The sequence below is a fragment of the Anser cygnoides genome, chromosome 27 (assembly GCF_040182565.1).
Source record: "Anser cygnoides isolate HZ-2024a breed goose chromosome 27, Taihu_goose_T2T_genome, whole genome shotgun sequence".
Classification (NCBI taxonomy): Eukaryota; Metazoa; Chordata; class Aves; order Anseriformes; family Anatidae; genus Anser; species Anser cygnoides.
Window position 1 is genome coordinate 1770559 of NC_089899.1, and position 11164 is coordinate 1781722.

The 11164-nt window shown below is 45.1% G+C and overlaps 1 protein-coding gene across 3 annotated transcripts in view; it reads left to right on the forward strand.

The window, feature by feature from the left end:
• Positions 1–10464, forward strand: part of COMP (cartilage oligomeric matrix protein) — a 35347-nt gene extending 24883 nt beyond the window's left edge. For all 3 annotated transcript variants that reach the window (XM_013199719.3, XM_048052395.2, XM_048052389.2), the window contains exons 6-21: positions 1207–1379; positions 2577–2714; positions 3537–3614; positions 3765–3923; positions 4470–4574; positions 4763–4870; positions 5090–5249; positions 6493–6611; positions 7045–7097; positions 7532–7725; positions 8165–8343; positions 8555–8603; positions 8853–9049; positions 9189–9361; positions 9563–9702; positions 9881–10464. In XM_013199719.3, the coding sequence (XP_013055173.1) occupies positions 1207–1379; positions 2577–2714; positions 3537–3614; positions 3765–3923; positions 4470–4574; positions 4763–4870; positions 5090–5249; positions 6493–6611; positions 7045–7097; positions 7532–7725; positions 8165–8343; positions 8555–8603; positions 8853–9049; positions 9189–9361; positions 9563–9702; positions 9881–9939 (2084 nt within the window). In that variant the 3' untranslated portion in view covers positions 9940–10464. The remainder of the gene's footprint in view (positions 1–1206; positions 1380–2576; positions 2715–3536; positions 3615–3764; positions 3924–4469; positions 4575–4762; positions 4871–5089; positions 5250–6492; positions 6612–7044; positions 7098–7531; positions 7726–8164; positions 8344–8554; positions 8604–8852; positions 9050–9188; positions 9362–9562; positions 9703–9880) is intronic.
• Positions 10465–11164: the final 700 nt, after the last annotated feature.

Below are 11164 nucleotides of genomic sequence, written 5' to 3' on the forward strand. Positions count from 1 at the left end.
GCAGTCATTTGTGCTTCTTCTATTATTCCCCTGAAAGAGAAGCACGAAGAGAGGAGGCCTTGTTTTCAGTGAAGATTTTGCTGCTACTGGTGGTGGTACAGTGTTGTTGTTTGGTGGTTTTTTTTTTGTTTTGTTTTGTTTTGTTTTTAATTGGGCTTTTAAACTGGGGAAAGCAGGACCAAAAAGTGTCCTTGTCACTTAGAGCAGTGGGTGTGGGAGATCTGTGACAACTCTAGCTTCTGGAAAGTTTATTCACAGTCCTGAGTTAACCTTCAGTGAACCTCTGTTTCCTGTGTAGATGAATTCTTCGTGTTGCCTTGAGCTGTAGGAGTTTAGTTCCTGCCCATAATTTTGATTCAGGGGCCTTAGGTTCTGAAGTCAGGTCTTGAGGATAAAGACAAAAACCTGGCGTTGGGCCTAAAAATTTAAGGAAAGCTTGTGCACAGTGGCGTGGGGACAAGTTTGATGTGTTCATTGTGCTTCTGAATAGGACTGCAGTAGCATTTTATACGGGTTAGAAATTCCTGCACGTCACATGCTTAGATATACCATACTGCTATATGCCAGCCTAGACGTGATGCATGTCTGAATAACAGATTGATTTCTCATCTGCCAGGATGAAGGAAGGTTTCCTAGCCCCATGGAGATAAAGATAATGCCATGGCATGAGAGCCTTATGTGAGTCTATTCCTGCTGTGCACCAAGCTGACCTGTTTAAGATGCCTGCCTCTACTGGGGAGATTTTGGCTGATGGCCCTCCACAGCGCTTCCCAGACTTAAGCCTGTGCTGTGTGGGTTGTGCTTTAGCTGGGTGTCTGAGTCCGTACTTCCACTGGGATGGAGATGTAGAGGTACCAGGGAGAGAACTGTTCTCTGTGGAGCCCCAAAACCAAGGGCATTACACAACAAGGAGGGCAGCACAACAAGAGTAAAGGACTAGGAGCTAAGACTCCTGGACTTTGTGTGGTTTTTTTTTTTTTTTTTTTTTTTGTCTGCTCTGAGTCAGAAATCTGTCCATCTGCTGCTTCTGGCTTTGTTTTTCTCCATTTACAAAGCAGAGCTGTAACTGCCTAACCATCAGAAAAGCTGCAAGGAAATGCCCTGCGTGTGAGGCACACTGAAGTCTTCTAACTGAGACAATGGCACGAGCTTATGATAGGCTCTGGCAGTGACAACTCGGTCCTTAATGCTCCTTTTGTCCTCTAGGCATACGCCCTGAGGTGACAGGCCCTGTCATCACCCTGACACAGTTTAACAGATGCGTCCCAAACCCCTGCTTCCCTGGAGTGGCCTGCACTGAGACTGGCACCGGCTTCCGCTGTGGACCTTGTCCCCCAGGTTATTCGGGCAACGGGTCCCATTGCACGGATATCAACGAGGTAAAAAAAAAAAAAAAAAACAAGTAGGATGGGCTGGGAGCTACAAAAAGGTCTCGCTTTTCTTGGAGTGTTGTGGGTTCGTGTTGTGGTTGTGAAGAGAAGTCTTGCAATTCCCCCAGGAGCTGAAGTTCAACAGAAACATCATTTCACTGGAACGAAGTCTGTTTCTCACCCTGCCTCAAGCAGTGTTCTGTGTTGGTTTTATATCCAGTCTAGCAAGGCATTTGTTTCTAAAAGATACAGGGACTCAGACAAAATAAATCTTTTGGTTTGTACTACACAGGAAAGTGAGTTTGGATATCCCATTTGGTCTTAAAATCTTTTGAGCTAATCGCTGACGAGTTGTTAGAGATAAGATTTATTATGTGTGAAACGGAATGAAATGCTACCCAAATAGTCCTTTATACAGTAAATCTCACCACACTACATGAATTGCTTAACTTCTGCCCGTAAATCAAACCTTGCTAGGGAGATATTGTTTGATTTTCTTTTTTTTTTTTTCCAAAAAATGTGACATTCGATTATGTTTATTCTGTCTGTATGCAGAACTTTACTCAACCATCAAGCAACCATGTCTTGCAAAGCTGTATCATCTTATAGCAATTCGCTTTAAAAACAGCTGAAGTTAAAAAGGTCCATGGGACATTTTGAGGTTGTTGATAATCTGTTAGTCACAAAAATGTGGGAACTGCTGCATTAATGTAATGCATCTGCTAGCACAGCGCATAAGAATTCAGTAAAAATAACAGTGTTGCAGAAAATAAAGCAAGCATTAATATCAGTTTTGGAAAGACAGTTGCTTCCCAGAGTAGTAAACAAACAACTGTTGTTGTCTTTCAAAATCAGTGTAAGAAATTACCCAGTCCTCTGGATTCAGAGACTGCCAGGAAGGAAAGTGTGAAGCGAAGCCAGCTCTCTGCCTGGGCAATTGATGTCACCTAAGAAGAATTAGTCTTGAAAGTTGATTTGTTTTACTTGTCTGAACATACTGGAATTTGGGAGCACTCAGATTGGGAAGCTGCATTTTCCACTTGCAAGGAAAGCCAGCTACTTCTATGCATTTTTCTCTTATTCTTTAGAAAATAATAGCACAATAGTTGGATCTCACCCAGCGAGGCCTGCTTTCAGAGCTGCCTTCACAGCTGGCCTTGAGCGAGGCTGTGTCGCAGCTCTCCACAACTTCTTTCTTGTTTACAGTGCAATGCAAACCCCTGCTTCCCGAAGGTCCAGTGCATTAACACTGTTCCTGGCTTCCGCTGTGATCCCTGCCCTCCCGGCTTCACAGGGCAAATGGTCGAAGGCGTTGGACTAGCTTATGCCAGGGCCAACAAACAGGTAAGGCACAAATTCTTCTGTCTCCTTCAGAAACCATCACCTCTTCCCCCTCTGTAGCTGTAACTAATTCAAGGGTCCTGGTGCCGACAAAGAAATGGGAGGGAAATACAAGATGATTGCATTATATTGATGGTAAGACTGATGCAGTGAGAGGATAGGCTCGCCAAGGATGTTCTAGCACATCAGCAGCAAAGCAACTTCTGCTCCAAGATCTTACCTCTGCTGAATTTAAGCAGGTCAGAATGTCACGTCTAGGACACCTTCGTGGCTGTGAAGCCAGCCGGGGGAATCCCTCGTGCTAGGACACAGAAGAGTTGATACAGCTACTTGGTACTCAGCCGCTCCCCACGTAAACAGATATAGAGAGATTAAAATAATAAAAAATAATAATAATTAAAAAAAAGAAAACGCCTAGGCTTACGATAGTATAAGAATATGTTGACAAAAGCAAGAATGGCACGTGGGTTGCATTACTTAGAGAGCTGCTAGCTGGTCATAGGAGGCAGTCCTTGACCTTCTTGCTCCATTCACTCTCTTCTGTCCTTTTACAGTAAGCAGATACTCTGACAGCTCAGCTCAGAGCTAAGCTATTTCACCAGGCTAAAATCTCTGGTGACTTCTAGAGGGTGAACAGCTTGCCTGGGGGTCAGGAATGTTGCTGGGATCTGGCTCAGGCTCGTCTCAAGGAAAACTTTAAGCTCTCAGTCCTAGTGCAGCATGCTGGGGGTTTTGCTTCTGCATCTAGTGATGCCCCAGTTCTGTAATCTGACATGGTATCTCCTTAAGAGTGAATTTAATGTCTACTTTGTTCTTCCTGGGCAGGTCTGCACTGACATCAATGAATGCGAGACAGGTGCTGCCAAAAATTGTGTCCCAAACTCTATCTGCATCAATACACGGGTAAATATTCCTGGAAAGCCTCGTGTGGATCTCTCTTCCCTGGGCTCTGGGCCCTCTGTTTTCTGTGGCAATGCAGCTGCTGAGGACAGGTTATAGGAAAGGTTGCCCTGACTCATGTTACAGTTGATTCCCTGTTGTGTTTTTTTGCAGGGATCCTACAAGTGTGGGGCTTGTAAACCTGGTTTTGTTGGGGATCAAATCACAGGCTGCAAAAGCCAGACAGTGAGACGTTGCCCTAACGGCGAAATTAGTCCCTGCCACGAGAAAGCGCAGTGCATCGTGGAGCGCGATGGGTCCATCTCCTGCGCGGTAAGGCCCGATCCCTGCCGTTGGGATCTGCTCGCTCCCCCTTCTCCCGCGCTGTGCTTGCTCTCCTGGGTCTGCCACTGCCCTCTCCTGGAGAGCGTGCCTTCCTGGCACAGACCTGCTCCCCATTAACACCTGGGCTGTGGTAGTGCATCTTTCAGAGATCTCAGCAGTGGGCTGCTCCTGGCACCTCAGATCCTCTGTTGTGTTGTTGCTTTTTTTGTCTGAAGCACTACACATTTTTCAGTCATAGAGCATTACAGGCAGCTGAGAAGGGGGACACCATTCAAACAACCTGGGAGAGCCAAGATGTTTTGCTGCTGCATCTTTATAATTTCAGGAACAAGCAGAGCTCTTGTATCTGAACTATTTTAAAATACTATTTACAGCTTAAGTGTCTCTTCCAGGCAATATTTCACCTGTAGAGCATTGTGTACGTGGGTTTGCAATGTTTTCTGCTGGTTCTGTTGTAAGGCCTTCAGTTTTGGAGGCATACCCCTGCCAGGGGACTCACCAGCAGCCTCATTTTGTTTATCCGCTGTCTTCCAGTGCCTTGTGGGCTGGGCAGGGAACGGCTACGTCTGTGGAAAGGATACAGACATTGACGGAGTCCCTGACGAGAAGCTACGCTGCTCTGACAAAAAGTGCCGCAAGGTAAGATGCAGTCCTTGCATGTTTAGGTGGAGACAGCATATCAGAGGAATGCTTAGCCAGAAGTGGGCAGTTCTGATCTGGGGGCAGGCTTCCCTTCGAGGCCCTGCGCAGCATTCAGAGCTCAGAAAGGCTCTGACATTCACAGCTTGCCAGCACGCCCTGCCACTTTCTTGTTACTTTCCTTTCAGGATAACTGCATGACCGTCCCCAACTCTGGCCAGGAGGATGCAGACCGGGATGGAATTGGAGATGCTTGTGATGATGACGCTGATGGAGACGGGATATTAAATGCTGAGGTTTGAGTTCTAAGGCTTACCCTGACATACCTAAATGTACCGAGAGGTCCTGCAAAGCAAACTGCCTGCATCTTTAATGTGAATTCAGAGCACCTGCAGGTCATAGCATGGAATGTTTCCTTTTAAATCTGGATGGTGTGAAGACACCTGTTTGTGCAGCCTGCACCCTAACTACGGTAGCATGCTCCTGTCCCCTCAGCAAGTCTCTCTCTCCTGCAGGACAACTGCGTCTACACGCGCAACACCGACCAGCGTAACACAGACAAGGACAACTTCGGTGATGCCTGTGACAACTGTCGCCAAGTGAAGAACGATGACCAACGGGACATTGATGGTGACGGGAAAGGAGATGAGTGTGACGACGACATGGATGGAGATGGTAAGAGCAGCTGGAGAACGTCCTCAAAGAGGTGCAGCTGTACCAATGTAAGAACAAGGCAGCTGTTCAGCATGCAGCTGTAGATCCTCAGAGCAGGTACCAGCCTTTGGAGGCTTAAACTATACAAGAGCAGCTTATTTCTGATGGGACGAAGGACAGCTCAGTTCTTAAAATGCCCAATGAGCAGTCAAGCCAGTATCTTTCACAGCTCAGTCCTCGCAGGGGTTAAAGATCTATCTTCAGGCTGATGCTAACAATTTTTATTAGCATTTTTATTGGGCACAGTCACAAGTCAAACCTGTTTCAGGCTTCAGAAAGATGATGTACTATGCAAACTGATCTCTACCCAGACAAGGACAGTGCTTTGTGCTGCAGTTTCAACTTGTGAAGAAATACACGGATATCCAATTTGTTAGAAGCTACTTGCTCAAGGCAGTATTTGTCAGGGCTGTATTCCGAGAGGAAAAAAAAACCCTGGCTGGCTTTAGAAACAGTCTGTGCGCTAGTGACGCTGTATTTGCACAAAGCCTGCTTTCAAAAGCCAGAAATCACAACGGCTGCTGGCCTGAGGCATACATATTTATTTACAGATTATTTCCAATGCATCTAGTGCTGTTTGGGTCCTGCTACTTCCTGCCAAGCAGCTCCCCGCTAGCATGATTTGCTGGTGTAGTAGGTAAATGCAGAGAGGCGGGAAGTGAAGTCATGCAGGTTGATCAATTAGATTGTTCATTTCCTGTCTCAGGCGTTGAAAAGGCACTGTCTGAATCTTCCATGTCACCTAGCCAAGATTAACCTTGACTTATTTTATAATTTTGTAGACGTCTACTTTGGAGGAAAAAGAATCTGTCATAGCTTAGGGAACCGCAGACAGCTTCATCTTCGTCCTCTTGGCCACTCACTCCTGCACAGCTCTGGTGCCAGGTTGGAGCCACATTGCCGTTCTTCAGCTAAGGAATGCAGTTAGGGACATTTCCTCTCAGGTTCACGTACAATAGTGTGCTTAGCCATCTGTCATGATGCAGTCTGAAATATGTTTTAAGATCAGTTGCTGCTGCTGTCTTCCTTCCTCCATAGCTACTAGGATGTAGTGTGTAAAATGTACACTAAAAATCAAAACTGTTGCTTTATTGCACAAATTCATCTGTCCTACGTTTTTGCCATCTCTTACATCCAAAAGAGATCTTGCTGCATATATCTTAATAGCCCTGTTGGCTTGATGTGTTCTTTGCTTGTTTTACAGGGATCAAGAATCCAGTGGACAACTGTATAAGAGTTCCTAACCCTGATCAAAAAGACAGTGATGGCGATGGAGTAGGAGACGTGTGTGACAGCTGCCCAACAGTCAGTAATCCAGACCAGGTAAGTAAACACTCCCACTTTAGCAGTCTTACAGCTTCGTTTCTCTCAAGACATTGCTCACATCATCTGTCTAAGGCAGACACCCAATAACTCACCACAATTACCACTTACAAATTTTAGCTGCCATCCTGCAGCACATACAGCCCCTTGAGATCAACCGTCCTAGTGCGTAGGAAGGCAAGTCAAAGAAACAGCTCTGCTCTCGGGCCCTCTCTCTTACTACTCTACTCATCTGAGTTTAGAAATACTTCTGCTTGAATTCATCAGGGCAATTTGTAAATACTGCAGAAGGAACTCTCCCAATGTTGTCAGCTCTGTTTTCAATCAGAATGACAATGGCACTGAGGCTAACGTCTCTCTTGTTTCTCCTTTATTGCCTAATTCGCCCATTGAGCTATGCGAAGTTTAAATGATTATTGCTTTATTTTCCTAGAAAGATACAGATCATGATCTAGTGGGAGACGTCTGTGACACCAACCAGGACAGGTGAGAGTTTGCTGCAAAATTTATACCTAGGTTGCATGAAATCCTGGGGATGTGGGGGTGGAAGGCATGCACTGGTAACCATGACAAGCTAGCTCAGCCTTAATCTGTGTCTTTTTATTCAGACAAGGGAGGGGGAATTTTCTTCAGACTTCAAAAAACTTTCCAGTGGAACTATTGCCCAAAGGCTAGCAGATGTAAGCTTGCTGACAGCAGGCTTGCTTTTCATTAGCTGTCACTCACAAATTTGTTCACAGACAACAGCTGGAATATTTCTGATCTATTGTTTGCGTAACTAATAGCTCAAGATTTTAAAAGGCTGAAATCAACAACTTCTGCTGTTCTTGTAGAGGACCCCAGCTCCTAGAAAGGGCATGCTTATTTAAAGATTATCCACTGATGGTTTTTTCATCTGTATAATGCATTTTCTCCACCAGTGACGGGGATGGTCACCAAGATACACGGGATAACTGCCCCTCAGTGCCTAACAGCTCCCAGGTGGACACAGACAATGACGGGCTAGGAGATGAATGCGATGATGATGACGATAATGATGGAATTCCAGATGAGAAACCTCCAGGCCCAGACAACTGTCGGCTTGTCCCTAACCCTGGCCAAGAAGACGCGGACGGTAAGGGAAATGTATGCACATTGGCTCTGCATGGGGGTCCTCTGTTCCTGGTGGCTACTACATGAGTTTGACTTTTAGAGATAGGCAGAAAGTAAGATCTCCTCAGTACTGACTTGAGACAGCCCCGCATCGTTTTCGGCTCTCTGGTAATCCTGACAACAGGATCATATCTGGGACAAGGTCTCTTCCAGAACTACCTACCATGTAAGGTGTTACTTCTACTCACAGCATCTCTGCGATCAGGAGGAAAAGCATCAGGGTTTCTTCACAACCAACATATGGGAAAAGAAAAAGTGCAGCAATGCTCTGAGCACCTCTTAACCTTGCACAGACATGGCTACCTAGCTATGCCCGCTAAAAGCTAGCTGAGTAAAACTTAGGTGCAAAGGGTAGGAGAAAGTGAAAGCTTGTTACGTGTTTTCTTCTGTCATGCTCTCAGGTGATGGTGTGGGAAACCTTTGTGAAGAAGACTTTGACAGAGACATGGTGATTGACAGAATTGACGTGTGCCCAGAGAACGCAGAAGTGACACTAACAGACTTCCGGGCTTTCCAGACGGTTGTACTGGACCCTGAGGGTGATGCACAGATTGATCCCAACTGGATTGTCCTCAACCAGGTAGGAGACTACGCCAGACCTGGCTAGTAAGCCCCTACAAATCTGGGTGCAGTTTTTGTTGAAAGACAGTGTGGGTCTAATGCTAGTATTCAGTAAAACCTTAGCCCTAGAGACTCACCTCTGGTGTACCTCGCCTCTGATCTTTCAACGAGGGTACAGTCAGTAAGTTTGGAGATGGCTGTACTAATAAGTCAACATTCATCTTTCACAGGGCATGGAAATTGTCCAAACCATGAACAGTGATCCTGGCCTGGCTGTAGGTGAGGCACTTATTTTTGTCCTATTGGAAAATCATCACTCATTTACTGTGCACTTCTCAGTGCGGCTTTTAAAAGTATTACAGACACTACTTAATGATTCCATCTGCTTCCTGGGAAAATATTGTTTGTAGCAGGCTGAGTCTTCAGCTTAAGCTTAGCAAAAGCTACCTTCCCCCATCTGAATTTGGAAAGAAATGGACCTATGTTTTACCTGAGAATACAGAGTATTTGTTTTCCTAACAATTACAGGTTACACGGCATTCAATGGTGTTGACTTTGAGGGCACATTCCATGTCAACACTGCCACAGATGATGATTATGCTGGCTTCATATTTGGCTACCAGGACAGTTCCAGCTTTTATGTGGTCATGTGGAAACAGATGGAACAGACATACTGGCAGGCAAACCCCTTCCGAGCAGTAGCAGAACCCGGAATTCAACTGAAGGTAAGGACAGCATTGAAAAAGAAGTCAGTAGAGGATTTTTGTTTTTCTTAGCTGTGCTGCTTGGACACATACATGGGGTAACAGCTACGGTCAATCAGTTATTTATCCACACATTTTACCCGTCTATTCTCTGCATTAGGCAGTGAAGTCCAAAACGGGCCCAGGCGAGTACCTCCGCAATTCCCTCTGGCACACTGGGGACACCACAGACCAGGTCAAACTGCTGTGGAAGGACCCTCGCAACTCTGGCTGGAAGGACAAGACATCTTACCGCTGGTTCCTGCAGCATCGGCCTCAAGTCGGATACATCAGGTAAGGGGGCTTAATTTTATTAAAGGAAAATATTAAATTATCAAAGGAAATTATTTTTCCTTTGCATGGCTGAGTGGAGGTTTAACACACTAAAAAGCACCTCCAGTTCTCTGGTAAAAAGGAGGGAGAGTGTCTGACTGGAACAAATTCTCTAAGTGTTTATCAGGCTCACATGTCCTACATGTGCTTATTCTCTTCCAGAGCTCGCTTCTATGAAGGCCCTGAATTAGTGGCAGACACTGGAGTTGTCCTAGATACAACTATGCGAGGAGGACGCCTGGGAGTCTTCTGCTTCTCCCAGGAGAACATTATTTGGTCAAACCTGCGTTATCGCTGCAACGGTAAGTTAGCTTTGAAGGTCAAACACAGGAAATTTTGCCATTTTGCTTTCAAGAAGTTAATCTGTTTTTGGACAGCCTACACATAAAACTGTAACAGGATATCATGCAGTAGTTTATTCTGTTTTTCATTTCCAGTTCTACTTCTAAACTGTATTTGCTTTAATTTCCTTCTCCTCAGATACCATTCCAGAAGACTATGAAACATTCAGAGTTCAGCAAGACCAACCTCAGTTTTAAATGTCTGTCCAACAAAATTTGCTTTAACAAAAAGTGCTCAGCTGCCCCACTATTGCCTCTGGTATACTGTATAAAGAACTGTAAGTAATGTACCACTGCACTCTGCACAGCACCAAGTGTCACTGCATTATCTGCCATCTTTTCTACAGCAGCAACTTTTCTCTAAATGCTATGAAAACCTCTTGAAACAGCAGAGGCGTAGACATCAAGTGTGAATAGAAACCCATGTTGCTGTAAACACTAGTTCTCTACGCTACATGGAGAAAGATGTGCCAAGAAGCTACCTGCAGTAGCTGGAATTGAGTAAGTTTAGCATGGATGATTCCCAGGAATCTTTTCCCTACTCAAAGGCTCTCAAGTGTAAATGTTCTCCTTTTCAAGATCTACTGCAAAGCAAACACAGCACTAGTCTGAAAAGGACACAGAAAGCAGCTTATGTCCAAGTTGCTCACAAAATATTTTTAAAAAGCACTTTAGGGAGAGTATCTTTGTTCTGGAATGTTGGATAATAAATACTCTAACAGACTTCTTGGTCACGTGCATGTTGCTCTTTCCTCTTCCAAAACTTCCAATACAGATGTGTAACACAAACCCTCAAAAGCTGAATGCAATAGGACTGCTGGAGAGCCCTCAGCTGAATTAATAATTCTGTTAGCAGTACAAATACACAGGGAGACGTCTTCATTCAAGAAACTCCCTCTAGCTAGACTGTCCTACCCCTTCTTGCTGATTAGTGGCAGCTAGTTGCAAAATGGTAAGCGAAGGCTTTACACTTGGTCTGTCTTATGACACCATGCCAGGAGTCCAACACATAGCTGAGGAACCAGGAAAAACTGAAGCCGTTACTATTAAGAGGTGCTCACTTGAGCTGGGTAAGGCAGACCCTCACAAAGAGCTTCTGTAGGTGGTAACCTGGAAAGTCTTAAATCCTGCAATTCGGTGATCCCCAGCCTTTTCCAGCTAAACAGTTACCCAGCAGTATTCCAGTCTGCCTAAAGAGAAAATAAGTCCGATTTTGCAAGATGTTTCAGGTAAGCACACTAGGTGTGAACAAACTTTTCCTCTCCTCCGGGAAAGCTTATGGCAAATCCGTGTTTTTACCAAGCACAGGTCTCCACAGCTATCCGTATCTGAATTTCACATTCTGGAGGCAACAGTGTAAGCAGAGAACTGCAAAAAGAACACTAGTTTTGCAAACAGGCTCATTTAGACTGTTCACTTACTG